This window comes from Gavia stellata, chromosome 4 (assembly GCF_030936135.1).
Source record: "Gavia stellata isolate bGavSte3 chromosome 4, bGavSte3.hap2, whole genome shotgun sequence".
Taxonomy (NCBI): Eukaryota; Metazoa; Chordata; class Aves; order Gaviiformes; family Gaviidae; genus Gavia; species Gavia stellata.
In genome coordinates, this window is record NC_082597.1 from 23,860,941 (window position 1) to 23,879,515 (window position 18,575).

General features: G+C 37.1%; 1 protein-coding gene across 1 annotated transcript in view; it reads left to right on the top strand.

Moving 5' to 3' along the window:
* Nucleotides 1–18,575, top strand: part of GRM8 (glutamate metabotropic receptor 8) — a 360,444-nt gene that overhangs the window by 272,702 nt on the left and 69,167 nt on the right. The window contains exon 7 of the mRNA XM_059815960.1: nt 4,294–4,430. Coding sequence (XP_059671943.1) covers nt 4,294–4,430 — 137 coding nt within the window. The remainder of the gene's footprint in view (nt 1–4,293; nt 4,431–18,575) is intronic.

Below are 18,575 nucleotides of genomic sequence, written 5' to 3' on the forward strand. Positions count from 1 at the left end.
TTATTTAGTCTAATTTTGGAGTGATTTTGAAGCAGAATCTATTTATCAGCCATTCAGTGTTTCAAAAAATCTAAGGGTCTTGGTATACAATACAGCAAAGACTCCAAAACTTTAGGTGATCACATCATACTTACAGTATATATGGCTGTTAAAAGTATGTCTAGTAGTAGACAAATGCTTATGTTTGTGACTTGAAAAACTCAGGACACCAGTTCAGGTGCACAAACCAGTATTTCTTTGTCTGTATTTTGAACCACATCGTTGGACATAGCCACAGCTCTGCTGTCAGGACGGTGTAATCACTTTGTGCTGTGATGTCTTCGAAGGAGTAGGAGAATGGATGGAGGTCTGTCTCCACGTGTGTCCCACCGTATCTCATCCCTTTTGCCCCGTTTGGTTAAGTAGTTCCTGTAAAGGGAAATGAACACTTTTATCCTATTCTAACTGTGAGACTGAACTGCTGGTCTTTCTTTGACAGACTGAGGACATTAAATGAGCTACATTTTCCTCTTTTGTTTTACCTTTTTGACTGCAAAAGAGTATGATTTCAAAACAAGTCTGTAAACCTTTTGAACAATGCTTCGTTGTGATATTTGAAAATTTCCTTCCACTTATCAGTCTACAGTTATACATCAGAAAAAAGAAAAAGACTTTCTAAAAGTATTCTAGAATTGCTCAGCAAAGAGAGACTTCAGAAACAGATCTCAAAATGTTAGTAACTATGTTTATATACTAAAAAAAAAAGAAAGGATTGGCATAAAGGAAAGATGAAGAAGATGAAGGTTCACACATGATTTTCTGTAGTTAGCCAAGCTCATTATGTATTCTTGAAATTCTACCATGTAATTCTGTTTTAGGCATTCAGAAGATATGAAAAATTTAGTTAAGATGGTGACAGATTGAATACAATTACCTGAGTCAATCATGGGTTAAAATTATGCATGGCAACATAACCACACAGAGAATACAATGTGCAAAGGCCCAAAGGCTCAGTTCTCTCACTGCTCTTTAACTACCTTGTTAAATGATTGCTGACAAATTATAAAAGAAAAGATTATGAAATTAGTGAAATTATTTAAAAAAACATGGGTTACTTTGTATTCTCTGAGGTGGTCTACAACTAGCATTACAGGGACATTTTTCCCAAGCAAAAGTAACAGTTTCCTATCATGGTGCCCAATAAATATGGTTCCCGGATGAGGATATCCAAGTTCTATCCAAGAACTATTCCATGTGGTTTCTCAAAATCTTTCTATATAAGCTGGAATTTATATAACCTGGGCTCTCTACCTCAGGTCAGGGATGTATTCTGTATTACTTTCTCTCCACAGTGTGTTGCATTTAGATTTATCAGACAGTCCTCAATGACCGTTAAGTGGAGCAATTAAACACTCAATGTCTTAAACTAGTACTAAGATGCAATTCCCTGTAATGGTAATGGTGCAGTATAAGCATATGTGGCAGTACAGGATATCAAGAATGCTCAATTCTGCATATCTGATTGTCAAAAAAAGAGGCATTTGTACAACTCAATGGCATTCGTTACAGTGTTATATACCAAATCTAGATGTGCCTCCACCTATGCTATTAGTTATGGTCATCTACAACGTTTCTCCACATGGTTTAATTATCTGATCTCTATACAGTGTTAATCAGTTTTTCCACATAAGTATTCACTTTAGTTTGATGGACTATCCAGCAAAGTATACTTTCTTGGAAAACCTTTTCATTTTGTGGACTATTCATTCTTAGATGAACTGTTCTTCGGAATCACCCATCGGGATATATTTTTCTTCAGATGAGATTTATATTCTTTTAAGAACAGTAATTAACCGTTGGTGATTTGTTTATATCCTCGAGGCCTCTAGTTTCATTCTGTTCTTACACTTTCAAAGCTTCTGCTACCATCTTGCATTCATAATTTTTGGAACCCTTGCTAAAATTCCCAGTTTTTCTTCAAATTCCTTTAAGCTTTCCTTTCCTGGTCATGTAGCTAATGGTTTATTAGCACAATCCAGCCATGCATACCTCCTTGTTTCAGGTCCATTAACTGTTCCATTCAACAAAGCAAAAATGAACTAAAAGACATATATAAATCATAAGACATAGATGAAAATAATGGTCTGGTACTGCTTGCTCACAGTATCTACTAGTTATGGCAGCATTGCTAGTACATTATCAAATTTACTTTACAGCAGGCACTGTGATTGTTATTGTACTTTCTAATAATCTATTATTCAACAGAGGGATAGTATGTTCTTCCCAGTGTTTGGGGATCTGAATCTTCTGTGGCTTATTCCAGGTTTTAACAAGCTTAACTTCATTAACTTGGCAAAGGTTTTTTTAACTTCTGCTATATGAGAAAGATCTTGTTGGGCTCAATTGGAATGGCAGCTGAATTCAGCAGGATGCTGCATCCCTGTCGACTGAGGTCCGCAGCGTGAGATGCTGTTATGTTTTAGCTGAGAACACCGCTATATCAAAGAGAAAGATGGTTCTGGCCTGTACTATAGTCTGTCTCTTTGTACATGGTATTTCTAAAACCAGCAATAGATGGTAAAAGATACCTATTCTTTCCATGAGCTCTTTAAATACTGCTGAGTGGAAAGATGAATTCCATCATTACTTGAGAGTAATATTTTGAGGGTTACCTCCAAACCTCCGTAGCAACAACAGCTGAGTATGTGCTTATTGGGTGGAAGAAATTTATTGGATCAACCTGCTATTTGAGCAGTGAAGAATAATTTCATTGCTTGGAAGATTGTAGACTGGCATTATTCTTGCCCTCCATTCTGTCAAAGGAATTGGGAGCAAAGCGTGAAAATCTTTCCAAAATATTATGTTGAGTCTCTTGTATCTTCATGGGGTCTTAAGTCTTTATCACAAATAATTTTTCGATACTCCTCTTCCGTGGTTACTCACATCTAATTTTTGCAGCCAGAGTTTTTCTGGCAGATCTGTGAAATTGGCACAGTAGTTAATGTGCCACTTGTCACTCTCAAAGCACTTTTTATTTCACTGGATTTCAGTTTTGTATGAAAGCCGCTATACAAAACAAGAGAACAAAATACTTTATGGGAGACAGACAGACATACAAGAAGAAATACTTATGCTGAAATTCTGGGGTATGTAGATTGCTGTCCCCACTTCTACTGGCTAGCTTCTGCTTGATATGTACCCAGAATTTCAAGCTTTTTTTGGCATTCTCTGGAAACCACTTACAGTGGACTTAGTGCCTCTAGATGCTACATTGACAAGTCTTATACTGTAGGAATTTACTATAAATTTGATATTCTCCTTTTCTTGGTTGTTCATATGGAGAAACATGAAAACATTGGGGGGTGGGTTTTGTGGTGGTTTGGGTTTTTTCCCCAGTAAAGATAGAGTTCTTTCACCAGTCACTGAAATAGAACTTGAACATGCTTGAATGTGTCTTCAATGGGCCTCAACTATAAATATGATTCACCTATACATATGAATCTGGGGGATGGGTGAAAATGACATTCTTTGTATAGTTTTTGAAAAGTCTCTGTAGCAGTGCAGATCCTTGATATCACCTTGAGATAATTCATCAAAATATGTTCTAATTTGGTTGGTCTGGTTGCCAAGGTAGATGTGTAGTTTTCAATCTTTGAACATTTTGTTGATCGAAGTAAGAACAGAGTGTCAATTTATAACTTTTGACAGCTTCAGCAATGGCCCTTTCTGTCACGCAGTGTCGTGTAGAGGACAGAGCAACAAGCAAAGCTGCTATCCTTAATTTATTTTGATAAAACACTTTTACACAGGTGGTCAATGCTACAAACTGATCACAGTAACTGTGACAAGATTTAGACACCTGCATCTCAAGGTCTTTTAAGAGCGTTGGCTCCTAAGTTGATGATATTCATTTTATTTTCATACTTAACAGGGAAATTCTTTATGAAGTTCATTACAGGATTGTTATTTTGTGCCTACTGCACTGTATTCACATCCTAAAGTGAAATTGTGCCCTTTTGCAAGCCAAAAGGAGTTTCTCCACTTCTGTTTTATCACAGAATGTCCTAATGTTCTGTAATACACACACACAAAAAACCAACCAACCAATGAACAAATCGACCAAAAAGATTGCAAAAGATTATTTTTATTGTTTTAATTAACCATATATAGGGTAAATTTTATGATGATGACAATAACACATATTTTCTTTTTGTGAGGTTTTTGGATTTATTACCATACTAGCCTTGCTTTACGAAGAACCTGGAAAATTGCTTTAAAGGTATTTATCCTAATTGCTTTTTAATTTTTTTTCAGGGAGTGCTGGAACACCTGTTATCTTCAATGAAAATGGAGATGCTCCTGGACGCTATGATATTTTTCAGTATCAAATCACCAACAAGAGTGCAGAATACAAAGTAATTGGTCAGTGGACTAACCAACTTCATCTAAATGTAAGTACTAGTTTGTTTATGATGCTGACATTGGAGAATACTCATTTGAGTACTACATTATTTCAAAACACTTAAGAAATGTTGATGATTTCTTCTCTTTCAGTTGGCAGAATAAAGCTCTTCCAGTCTGTTCTTGAGAAGACAGTAAAAGATAGCACAGTAATCTGAACCAAATTCTTTCTATTTTAAAGTAGGTTGGGTTCTGTATTTACCATTATATATCTGATACTCCTCAGACTGACTATGAAGTTAGGCAGGGAAATAGTAACTCATCCTTCGAAAGAAGGTGTCAGACAAAATGATGGGTACATATATACTGCCCCGATATTTCAAATAATATAAGGTGATGGAAATATATTTAGTAAAAGAAAAGTTTGGACCCTAACCACTTCTGATTTAGTTAAAACACTGGGATGATGAACTACTGCAATAAAAATATTTCTTGAATGTAAAGGGAGAATTTGGGGTTTTTCTTTATTGTTAACTAGGATTAGTATAATCCCTTATTACTTACTAGCAGAAGAAACAAAAGACACAGCAACTTACCCATCCTTAAGAAGTGTTTCTAATTGCTGCCTTAATATGTTCTGCAAGTTTTGTGGTAGCTAAGCCCCACCTGTGCATGGAATTATATTTGTTTTGAAAATTGCCATCCCAATAAGATTCAGAGAATATAATATGCAATATTTGTATGACAGCTAAGCATCAAGCCATAGCTGTAACTTGAGAAGTCGTTGGGTCTAAGGCACTTCTTTCTGTCAGAAAATGGCTCCATGCGAGGAGAGTTACAGTCATGAGAAAAGCAAAATGAAGTTAACCTGTTTCCTTGTTAGCTGTGCAATATTTGCAGGGTTTACTTGAGGTATGTTAGCCATTTGGGTAGCTCTGCAAATGTGAAATATCAAATGTTGCTTTGCTAAGGGCTGATGAGAATGGCAACAGTGTGAATTGATGACTATATTCACCAAAGGGGCTTTATTCAGTGACTTTAATCAAATCACAAAAAGCAGGTTTTCCATGTGAGAGGTTCCTGAAGAAGAGTAACAAAGACAGCGTACTCAATATTTACAAATGATTCTCCCGTTGAGACTACTTTGCAATAATTTTCTGTGTGCTACCTCCAGTAACACAGATGATAGTTCCCCATTTTCAGCCACAGCTGTTAAACCACTTTACCACATCTATCGTTTAATATCTATAACTAAGTGGCAAGGACTCATTTATTTAATTCTTCTGCCCAAATAAAAAAAGCCCTACCAACAGAAATTGTGTGTAGGAGATTGTGTGGCGGAGTTATCTCCCTCCACTAACCTCATATCTGTCTGTTGAAAGGCATGAAAGGAAGAAAATGGTTAAACAAGTTTAAAGATTAATACTAAATAGTAATTTCTGGAAAACATTAGAGTTAGGCCCTTGTCATAACTATTATGGCATACATTCCAGATCTTCATAATTGCTACAGTTTTCTGAAAAGTTAGGGTTTATTAAGTGAGCTGAAAAACTGATACACACATTTTGCCAAAATGATAGTACTAACAGAGCAGTTACAGAATAGTAGCTAAAAGCTACCTTAGAATTTGCTTCAATTTTAATTCCATTCCAATCTGCCTTTTTCTACCCCCCCGACTACTAAATTTTTCATTGAGTCTGTAGCTTTTCAGTCCCATTATTTCTGTCTGATGTATGTGTACTCCAAGGAGTTCTCTGAATATGATTAGATTGGCTGCTACTCAGACTACTGAAACCACACCATGCTAACCACATTGACCACAAAGCTAATAGGAAAGGTTTTATCTAAGGACACCTCTTGTTAACTCTTATTAAAAATGGATGTGTTAGGATGTTCTTTGCCTCTCTTTTTGAATCTCTTTTTTTCTCCTCCATGAGCTCATGTGCTGGGCACAACTGGTTGTCCAAATTCATGGGCAAGTTCTGTCTACTGCATGGAGTTGTGGAGATGCGAACAGGCCATCACACTGTTCCGCAGCGGGTGTTTCTGCTCCCAGCCTTGTGCCATGGCCCCGCTCTCGTCCCACCGCTCTCTACTCTGCTACACACCCCCTTCTCACACAGCCCAGGGTGTGAGCAGGCACACAGGTCTCTGTCCCCGTGCATGGTGCAAATGGATTGATTCAGCAAGGAGATGTTTCTCTCCTTACCTTTCACTCCTCTTTCTTGACTTACTTACTCATCTCTATCCAAAGCCTGGAAGATTTCTAAAGGGATGACTGGGCTTTATTTCTTAAAGTTTGGCAGGGCTTGAGACGGTGGATGCAAGTCTCCATCAGTGTCTGCAGGTGCTGGTATAGTAACAATGAAGAAGGAAGTCGTGGGGCAGGTGTGGTACAGTTTGTTTCCATCTCTTTCTATGTTCACTAAACTTACTTAGCACATGTTGAAGGTAGTTTATGCCACATGATGATCTGCTGTGGCAAAGCTGGTGCCTCCTCTCACTAGAAAAAATGTACTACAACCAAGTAATCTTTGCGAATGATTGTCAATACTCCAAATCATCATATTGCAAATTAGGTAGTGCTTTCATTGCCAATAGATGAGAGGGAACACAGTGGATGTTTTCACAGAATCATAGAATGGTTTGGGTTGGAAGGGACCTCTGGAGATCATCTAGTTCCAACCCCCCTGCCATGAGCAGGGACACCTTCCACCAGACCAGGTTGCTCAAAGCCCCATCCAACCTGGCCTTGAACACTTCCATGGATAGGGCATCCACAACTTCTCTGGGCAACCTGTTCCAGTGCCTCACCACCCTCATAGTGAATAATTTCTTCCTTGTCTCTAATCTAAATCTACCCTTATTTGTTTAATTGGTTTCAGTGAAATCATCTATATTTATTGAAAGCAAAGCACTATTAAGATGGCAGGGCACTTTTTACCCTGCTGTTATATAAAGGAGATATTTTTAAAATATAATACTTTTCCCACTGTATCCTTCGTTCTCCTGCAGTTTCCTCTTAATGAAGACACATGTAACTATGATTTTTAATGAATCTCTGTCAGCTAGATATCCTCTATAGATACTTCTACTCTTGTTTTTACAGATATTTCTACTTCAAATTGTGTGGTAAATTGTTGTAGCTATGACTGTTTATGATTGTGTTCATCTATACAGGTGGTATTGTGCTTCAGAAAATGTATAGCTTTTATTAATTTATTTATTTTCTATGCCAGAAAAATAAATCTTGAATGTACCAGGTTTGCAGTACAGTTCAACCTTTGGAACAATTAATGTAACTAAGATTAGAACGTGTCTTACATATAAATAATTGAATCAAAGGGTTTCCTTTTTTCTTTCTGATTTTTTTTTTTCCCCTTCCTTTTTGTTTTCCTTAGGATGCTCTTTGATATTTTCTCTGTCGGGTTTTGGCTGCGCATCTCTGTTGTGCGGGCTATGGCTCCTCACCCGGTGGCAGCTCTGGTCCTGTCTCTGACCTCGACCCTCAGGATTCAGGATTCCTCTGCTGGGGTCTCTGGTTCCTCAAAGTTTTTGCTGACTCTGCAGGGTCCCTGGGGTCTTGTTCCTTTCCTGGTGCAGTGCTGGCTTTCCCTTTGGGCAGAGAGTGCTGACTCTGGCTAGATAAAGACTGTATTGTTCTCCCCAAGGGGCTCTGTCAGCAGGCTTCACCAGCTGCAGAGACCCTTCTAGCTGCGATGCTGGTTTCTCCCTGTAGTCCTCAGTAACATTAATGCTCTCCTTTAGGCAGACTGACCTTTCAGCTTGCCTCTGAAGCAGCTATAGCTTCCAGATATAGGAATTTCATGATTACTGATCAGTACTACTCTTGCAATTCTTACAAAACAAATGCATGCGTGAGAATGCTGAGAGCTACAGTATAGAAGTTAAATTAAAAAAGAATCATGATCTTCAGAATTTAAATTTTTGTGTGATTCTTGAGTTTGAATAAGGTATCTCAGTCTTTGGCAGATGCAAGAAAACTCTGAAAGCAGATATTTAGAAACACCAAACTATGATCTCAAAGAATCTGGTTGTCTTTTATACAATTATCACTTTACATGATTCTGACAATGTAAATTTACACCCCTTTTAAAGTCCTTTTACTCTCTAAGGTTGCCTGACTTCAAATGATCTTAATGTACTGGAAATAACCAGACCCTAAAAATTTTTAATATCACTTTGAAGGAAAAAATAATTTCCTTAGAACTTCTGATCATTGACTACAAGTTAACTGTCAGGGTTTTCTGTTGATTGCTTTCCTCATTTTCTTTTCTTTATCAGTAGAAGAAGATAACTTATTTTTCAGTAAACTCGGATAGTTAAAAACCTTTCTTCCAAAAAAATTTCTGCTTTTCATAATGAATAAAAATCCAGGAAAAGGTAGCTGTTTCTGCAAAAGTTATGTTTTATTCATATTGCAACAGTATTTTGCATACCAGGTCACACGTAAAAGTTCCCTACAAATGTGTGGGTTTAGCAAATTTGAGCTCTCAACCATGTAATCTCTGTAGGAGGAAAGTTGTTAAAAAAAAAGCTTGCTTTTCCTGGCACTTATGATTTGAAATGGACTTCCTTTTATGATTAATAATGAATTCCCTTTTAGAAACTGTGCTCTGTATTGCACGTGTTGTAATAAGGGCTAGATTGAGATGTTGACTGGTGGCTTGTGGCAGTGGCAGTAAATGGAAATAGTACCAGTCCTAAAGTTTTAATAACAAGTTTCTCAGTTTCCATTCCTTAGGAACCTGTTCAGTTTGTTCTGGTTCATTTCTGAGGGACTTTTTTCGCCTCTTTAAAAATGTTCCATTTTGAAACCTAAATGCCAGTTGGAAAAACAAAAGTTGAAATGTTTAAGAATTTTAAAATCTAATATTTTGACTTTTAAAAAAATAATTTTTAATACAGTTTAAAGCATTCTCAGATTTCATTTCAATCTTATACATTGTTTTGGTCTACAAAACTCTGTGTTTAACGATCCTAATCTGAAAAAATATGTAGGTCCAAATCCATATTCTTTCAAGTTAGTAATTTTGATTGATGGAACTTCAGGCAGGCACAATTATTGATGTTTTCAGAATCAAGTATTTAACTGATGCAGTTAAAAAGCTTGAGTGGATATCCATTTATGTATGTGATATTATTCCTTAAGAAAAAACCAAAACCTACCAAAACATTGTATGTTTCAAGTGAAAACAGTGAAGTTTTTAAGACGGAATTCATTTGTGTTTGTTTTGGGTTTTTTTTCAGCAGAGCACAAGAGTTCTGTTGAAAGACAAGAGAAATTTTACAATAATAGATTTTTAACATTCCCTTAGAAATAATAGGATGCATAAGCTTTCAGATTTATGGAGTGTATGCACTGAGGATATAAATGACTCAGGGGCATCCATTTTTCTGTAATGGTCTTGATTTATGACTAAGAAAACCATAAATTAAAATTACACTGACGTGATGAACTATCAGAGAGACAGCCATAATCATCATCAGCCTTAAGCACAGTGTTTGGTGAACTAGTAAAAATTGGGAACCCCACATCAACAATGAGCTTTCCTTCAGGCAGCCATATCACAAAAAGATTTGAATCAGTATTTGATTTCTCTTCTTTTCTAGGACTCTTGTAAATTATGTATCTAATCCTGAAGGAAACTATCAACACTGACATTAGTCAATTCTTTTTGGAAGTAACAGATTCAAAATGCATTAGTTCCCTTCTTGTGACATGGTAAAAGAAAATGATTCAAGAAGCTTCTAATGTTTTCTCTAACTGCAGCAAATAAGTTTCAAACTTTGCTGTAGGCCACTGTATTTCATTAAAGAAACCAGAGTGCCTCTTTTTTCCTGTGGTAGCTATTATATAATTGATAGATGTTTTCAAATTGCTGAAGCTAATCCCTGTATTTAACAAAAGAACACACTACAGTGAAATACAAATAGGAGCACTTAGTGCTGTATATGATTACATCTATAAACAAAATATGACCATCGTACTGCCTGCAGGGTGTTCTTCTGCCCATACGTAATAGGGCAGTAGAGTTCAAACTTACACTCCATTCATGTTATCTGCCTGAAAATTGTTGATGCTGGATTAAAAATAAAACTCAATGAGAAGCAAAAATGTTGTAGGTTCTTCTATTCTTCTTCTCAAAATAATACTGCTGTCTTTCTTTATTCTACACAGGGCTGAAAGTAGAAAGATAGTATTATGGTTTTTAGAAGACTACTTAGTTTTTAAAAAGCTAGTCCTGATCTTCGCACTGGTGAATATGATTCAGGATTTATTCTTCTTTACTCTCAGAGTCTGAGGTCAATATGAGACTTGTAGTTACTAGGGACCAATGCTAGACTGAAAGACAGGTCAACAGTAGGCTACAGTGGCTGCAAATTGTAGACAAGCCAACAAAATACATGAATTGTGGAATGAAATTTGGGTTTTATGATTTTGAAAGGTTACAGATTGTATTATTCATTAAAAAATCACTTTGGGATGGAGGGGGAATAAGCTGAATACAGATGTTGAAAAAGCATTAAATGATTTTGAGGTGTGCCTGTAGTATAACAGATTCAGACGTGACTGAAAATCAAAACAGAACCTGGATTCAAGAGCCAATGACCTTAGAAGAACCCAAGAAGGGCAACTTGTCATCCTTCTGAAGCTTTTTAATGTGTTGGTCCTAATAGTCTTTTTTTTTTTTTTTTTTTTCCCCCTCAATTAAACAGGCATCTTGATTTCTCTAGAGAAAAAAGAAAATGGAAAAAAGAGAGCTGCTAAGAAAATACCCTGAACTTGGATAACCATTTGTTCTTCATTAGAATGATGCCAGATTGCCAATGAAAGAGCCTCTGCTTGAGATTTAGGATGAATAGGGTTTTTTTCCCCACCTTGTCAGTATGAGTGAAAATCAGGTTTCTCAAAAGAAGCATGGGGTTGCAGTAGCACATTTGGCTGTGAATTTGTCCCAGGATTCTTGAGTGGATGGTAGATACTTTATAATTTTTTGTGATCATCCTTTGTAAGAAGTGTTATGATTAGAATGAACTGTTCTTTAAATAGCTATAGGCAACAGGACCATGGAGCATTCTTGTTTTTTCAAAAAAACAGAAAGGAGGCCTTGCCATGCATGACAAATAAAATAAATCACCTGTGTTTTAAAATATTCTTTTCTCTTTGACAATAAAAACAAGTGTACAGTGATAGAACAATGAAGAATCAGGAACTTTTATATGTACTCCTGGACAGTTCTACATTCATATATGGGACTTCAGAGCGGGGTTAGCTGCTCCCCCGGTACCAGCTAATGTTGCGACTTTTAGCATAGACAAACAGCTACTGGGCATAGCAGGTAGTTTGGATTATGCATGGCTGGCAGCAAGTCTGCAGTGAATTGCTTTGTGAGGTACCAGTGTGAAACATGGAGTATCAGCATGTTTCTTCCCTAGTCTCTTCCATCTTTCTCCTCTCCCCACAGAAATTTATGTATGTATTACAATTTGAAGATTGAGCTGCCCTTTAAACCTAGAAGCAAAATGTTCATGCTTAAAAGCAAAAATGGCAGAATAAATGACTTTAATTATTGTTCATTTGTGTTACATAATGGAAGTCTACTACTAAATTAAATATCATTAAATGGAAAATGAAAGAGACATTCAGTGGTTATGATATGATGAAAGAGAATAACCAGCAGTTAGCAGAACATTACTATATGTTTATTTTTTCTGTTTGTTTTGCTGCAATTTCTCTTCATCTTGCAGTAGTATTAATTTCATTTCTTTAGGATAGTCATCTAATATTTATCCAGGACTTTTCATCCTGATAAATCCCCAAACAATTTTTTTTAAAAACTATTTAAAGACAGAGAGTGAATTATTTTCCGCATTTCCAAAATGGTATCAATGGTGGTGATATTGTGATAGTACAGCTTAAGACAGGGAATGAAGAATGCGTAGCTAATCCCGTTGTAACTTCAGCTCACAGTAAACAGATTTAGTGTTGAGTGGGACAATAAGATGTGCTGGCAATAACTGGATCAAATAGGGAGGACTGCAGTAATGAATTGAAGCAAAACTCCTTTTATGGAAAGCATAAGCATAAAGCTGAGTAACGGTTGGAATGGTTAACTGAGATGTGCATTGCCAGAGGCCATTGCAGCAAAGAACTCCTAGACTTGTGATGTAATCCATCTGTTCTCTTCCCCAGTGCTATGACCTCGTTAGCAGAACTGTGACTTCACTTCAAAAAGCAGAGTAGCTGGAGAGAGTCCAGCTGCAGCAATGATAATGATCGGCCATATAAAAGTATGCCTGTAGGGAAAGGTTGAGCAAACTAGGATTGTTTAGTCTGGAGAAGACTGAACTGGGGGGAGTTATGTTAATCTCTTTCAATACAGAAAAGATTACACAGGAAAAGAACAAACTGTTAGTCATAGCTAATTTGGCTATTAGGAGAAGGAGTGGATTTGAATTAAAGTAAGAGAGATTTAATGCAGACATGCTGGAAGATTCTAATGATGAGGATAATTAAGCACCAGGCTGCATTGCCTGGGAGGCTAGGCAATCTACAGCGCTATGGGCTGGTTGGAGCAGGTAAGATGTACAGACTGATTTTGCATAGTTGATTCAGAGGTGGGGCCAGAAGAGTACTGCCAAGATGTCCTTCAGCCATCATTTCTTAAGTTTTCTGGCTTTTGTTAGTTCATTTTGTTTGATTTGCTAGTAATCGCCTCAAAGGTATGTTTCCTGTATGCCTTGAGCAAATGCTGGGAGGGATACAAGCAACTGGAATCCTACACTCCTACATTTCCTGAGTGAATGCAAGACTGTGTATGTCTTTAGAAAGACCTCTAGAAGAACTCCATGACAAATTTATTAGTTTATAAACTTGGTTTCTTATTTCAGCTCTTCTTTTCCTTCAGGTTGTGCATATATTAGTAGGTAAGGGCAGCTTTTCTATGGATCCTTGGAGAGCTTTCCATTCACATATAGGACTCCAGATTGGACTTTTTTTACATGAGAGCTGCTTAATCCCAAACTGATTTATGTTCCTGCATGTCTATGTGGAAAACAGTTTACTATTGTGACAGTGGTGATTTCTTTTACTTAGACCTTCTTTCCCTACCATTTCTCAAAGAAGCATTTTCCCTGTAACCAAAAACAATACAGCAGCTCTACTCATAACAATATTTAAAATGCATCATTAAGTAGCCAAGAAGTAGGAAAAGTATGATCATCAGCATTTCTTATTTACTTTATTCTTCTAAATACAAAAAAATAGTTTCTTAAATAGGTATTCTGTAAAACCGCAAAAAGGCAGCCTGAAGAATTTAGCTGTCATGAGAACACATTGAAATTTTTGTGTTTATCTGGCCTAGTTATGACCTTAGTTTTTCATTTGTGCTCACAATATTTAGTACCTGAAATCTGCCCTAGCACTACAGAAGACAGCTAAAGGGATCTCAGGAGACTATCTAGGCCTTGTATAAAGTTAGCATCTTCTATACTTATGTTACTCCAAGAATGAAGACTTTGTAGTCTCTGAAGGCATTCTTTTTTATTTTTTAACTACCTTTATCACTCTGAAGTGTCTTATAGATATCTGACTTTAGTCCTCATTGCTATAATTTAAGCCTGTTACTTCTTGTTTTATTCAGTATACATTGAGCACTTCCTCATCCTTTTCGTGTATTCAAAGACTGTTGTTTTACCCCCTAGGCTGTTATTTCTTCAGGCTATACAACCTGAATTTGTTCAGTTTAGTCACATAGATCATGCTTTCTAGACACACTTCCGATCTTTGCTGATTTCCTCTGGACTCCCCATTTGATTCCCCTTCAAACTGAAACACAGTGATCCAGCCTTCACAAAGTGCTCTGACTGAAATCTCACTAGTGCAGAGTACAGGAAAAACATCATTTCAAGTATTCATGAGTGCAGAGCAGAGGGGAAAGATTATTTTATCTGTCTGCATTTCTTAGGATGGCATTTGCCCCTTTTGCAACAATATGACATTGGTTGAACGTATTATAATCCACTAAAGCCCTGAGTTGTCCTTTTTCTGAAGAGCTGCTATCTCTCTGTCCTTCCTGACCCATAATGTGCTACCTGTTAGTTGTTCCTGTTAAACTGCATGCTCCTTTTTTTCAGACTCTCTGCAGTATCATTCGGAATAAGTGTCCTGTCCTTCAGCATAGCTTCAACCTTTTCCAGTGTTATTGCTCAAATTTGATCACCATATACTCTATTTTATGATCCAAATTGCATTGAGTAGTTATTACAAATATTGAATAAGAGCAGACACAGAACAGACCTTTCCAGGCCCCACCCTGTACCATCCCTTCCATTCTGACAGTGAATCAATGACAAATTTTATCTTACAGCTTTCTGATATGATTTGCACCTAGCCCTTAGGGGCTAGATCTGTTTCAATAGGTTGCTTATGACTGAGAGTGTAATTTGAGATGGTGTCAAAAATCTTTCTAATGTTAAGATAAATGACACCTAGCTGCTTGCCTCTCATCCAGGATGCCTGTTAGCCTCTCACTGAAGGAAATGTGACAGCTCATTGTTGACAGATCCCTTTTGGCTGTTATTTGTCTTGTTTGTTTTCTCTGTGTTTTTGAAATGTGTTTGTTTATTTTGTTCAGGGTTTTTCTGGGAATTCAAGTTAAACTGAATGATTGATAATTGTTTTCTCTGTGTTTTTGAAATGTGTTTGTTTATTTCTTTCAGGATTTTTCTGGGAATTCAAGTTAAACTGAATGACTGATAATTCCCTGGCTGCCTCTTTTCCCCTGTTTTCTGAGCATAAGCACTGGGTTTCCCATTTGCAAGTTCTCCATACTTCCCCATAAAATCTCAAGAGCTGTCTATCTCCTCAGTCAGTTCCTTAAGTATTGTAGAATAAATCACAATATGTTCAGTCCATAGGAAAACGCCTGACTTCCTGAAGTACTCTCATTTTGAACGTGTTCATCTTTCTTTCCTTAGTAACAAGGATTTTTTTTTTCCTTTTTTTCTGACTGAAGGTGCTGTGTGGTATTTTCTCTAGCTTAAACTTCTTCCACATGCTTCTTTTTTGCCTGCCAGATCACTAAGTCTCTCCATAGAATTTTCAATATAATTATTGACTCTTCATTCTAAGCAGCAGCATAGACTTGGCAGAGAGAGCTCTTCCCCTGCTACTGAAAATCTCAGTATAAAACACAGTCTGTTTTCTACAAGTTCTGAACTAGTTCAGACTTTCAGACTTCTTATATCTGATGTTGTTACCTGGCTGGGACTGTGTTTAAAGGGCCAGTGTGATTTTTCTTTTGCTTGTGTAGTGCTGAAAATTCAAAATTATTACCGTGGAAAGATCTGACTGGTCACTAAGAGGAGCTGGCAAAGAAGATATGAGCTGTTATATTGGAAAACCACCCTAAAGTAACGTCAAAGCATACGTCTCAATGTTTAGGATTTTGCAGTGCTTCAGGGCAGAATGTACTACACATATTAACAGCTTTTTTTCCTAAAAACAGGTTGGACAAATATGTCAGAAACAGTTTAGGTATAGTGCCTCTTTCCTTGAGACAGGGAAATAAACTTGATCCCAACATTTCAACCGAGCTTGTCTGTTCCTCTGTCACAGTCAATTAAGGTACAAGGTTGCTGAGGTGAGGGTGACTGCTCACAATTTCAAGTGCTTCACTTTGCTGAAACACTGTTTAGAAACTGAGAAGCACAGGATCACAGGATATTCCAGCACTTTTTTCTGTTATTCTTTGAGAGGTCAGTGATGAAGTTATTGCTTTTGTGCTTTCTGTCTTGCTGCTGCTTATGCTTGGATGGAAAGCTCAGGAAATAGGTGCAAAATTGCCCTGCTGTCTTCTTTCAGTTCCCTCATTAAAATTCTTTTTGTTACAATTTCCTCAAAAAGCATCTGTTTTGAGGCATGCTATGGCTGCTGACTATCATGCTGATCAGTGTTGCCTTAATGTTTTTAGGATGTCCCTTTCTGTATTCTGCTGATAGTCTGCTCTCCTTTGTCTTATGGTTTGACTGTGAATTCTTTAGGATTGAGACCATCATTTTTTCTTGGGGATTTGTATAGCCCTTAGTGTAATTGAGGTCTTGGTCTGTGAGCAGTGTGGGAATAAAAAGAATATTTTATTTGAGTGTTGGTATTATTTTGTAGGTAAGGTTGTGCAGGTTGGAATTTAGAGGCATTCATTCTTCAGTTTCATATGCACAGCATCTTTTGCACTGATCAAGAAATAGGAAATAGATTAAAGCATTTAAAAATAATGGGGCGATTAAAACTAAAACAAGCCCATCAACACCTTTTTTCATACTGAACTGAGGCTTTTTATGATTGGCCAATTTCTAGTTTTAAAATAATGAAATATTAAAGATAACAAACAGGGTGACAGGTCATCTCCTTAAGTAATATTAAATAAGTGTATGTGTCATGCCCTTGTTAGCATAACTCTACTGAAGCTACTGGACTGATCTAAATCTGCTGAAGGTCTAGCCCAGTACATTTTTTTGCAGGCCATCATGAAGGTGTTTGGGGACAGCAGCTTCTTGTTTTGATAAAGAAACTTATCTTTAAATCAATAGTATGATTAAAAGCATGTAATGGTGACTATTTTTTCATTAAACAATAGGATTTATTAAATTAATTAGTCTTAAAATTAATAAAACCCCCCTATATAAAATTCCTTTGAAGTCAAATGACAGCTGTGCTTAGCCCCTTGTATTCCTTCTGTTTACTCTGAGCTGTGAAGTGGGAGAGAATCCGAGCACCATTGGGAATGAAAGGCATCTGACACAGATTGGAGGGAAAGGCATCTGACACAGACTGGAGTACAGGTTAGGGGCTGACCTGCTGGAGAGCAGCTCTGTGGAAAGGGACCTGGGAGTCCTGGTGGACACCAGGATGACCATGAGCCAGCAATGTGCCCTGGTGGCCAAGAAGGCCAATGGCATCCTGGGGTGCATCAAGAGGAATGTGGCAAGCAGGTCGAGAGAGGTTATCCTCCCCCTCTACTCTGCCCTGGTGAGGCCGCATCTGGAGTACTGTGTCCAGTTCTGGGCTCCCCGGTTCAAGAAGGACAGGGAGCTGCTGGAGAGGGTACTGCAAAGGGCTACAAAGATGATTAGAGGACTGGAACATCTCTCTTATGAGGAAAGGCTGGGGGACATTTTTTGAAGTATGCTTGCACGCTATTTCTGCATGATCAACTGCAGGAAGAAAAAAGTACTTCCAAGACTTATGGTTCAAATAGCCTTAGTACTACAGCTGGTCAAAACCTATCACTTGACAAAACAGGGCAATGGTGGAAGGATTCCTCTCAAAACAGCATTTTCTTAAAGAAAAATCTAAATCTTAAAAGATTAATTATAAGCAAAGTTATGACACAGTCCTCTTTTGGTAGCATATAATGGCTTCAATCCCTGTTTGCACATCATAAGTTATATATAAAAACGCTCATTAAAATCTCTCCAAGTGCATTTCAGGTACATGTAAGGGCAGTGAGGACCTCTAGGTAAGGATATGCGGTAGAGATTGTCTATGTGAAAATGGTCTGCATAAGGAATAACTTTGGAAACCTGATTTGCAGCCTGATACACTGATAGTAATTATATATTTTCAAAATATAGATGATAGACCATGCAAAGCACTTCAAAAAATCCGAAGTGTGCTGATGTTATCTTGAAGAGGATATTTCTGTGCCATAAAATTATTAAGGAAATAATTTTTTGTTTGTTTGGATTTTTGTTTTGTTTTGTTTTGTTTTTTTTTTTGGTCTCATTTGTAAATAAAGAGACTATCTTCAGAAACAGGTGCTTAAAAATTGATTTTGATTCATGCTTCCAAGAAAGAAAAAAAAATTATTTTGTTTATATTGAATAGAAGTGCCTACTAGATTGCTGCAAAATTCCATCTGATAGTTACACGGTGCAGTAACAGTAGCTGTTTACTTGATGACCTGCTAATCACTACACTTTGTGCTAATCTACTCCCCAAGGCATCTGAGAATAAAATTTTGTTCTTCAGGTATTCCATGCACATTAATAAGTTTGTTGTTTGGCAAACTGAAGAAAGGAATATATTGCAGCTCCTCCTACCCTTATACCAAGACTCTGTTAGAGTGAGCACTTCTGTAGCCCATCAGTACCAACCAAACAACAGGTAG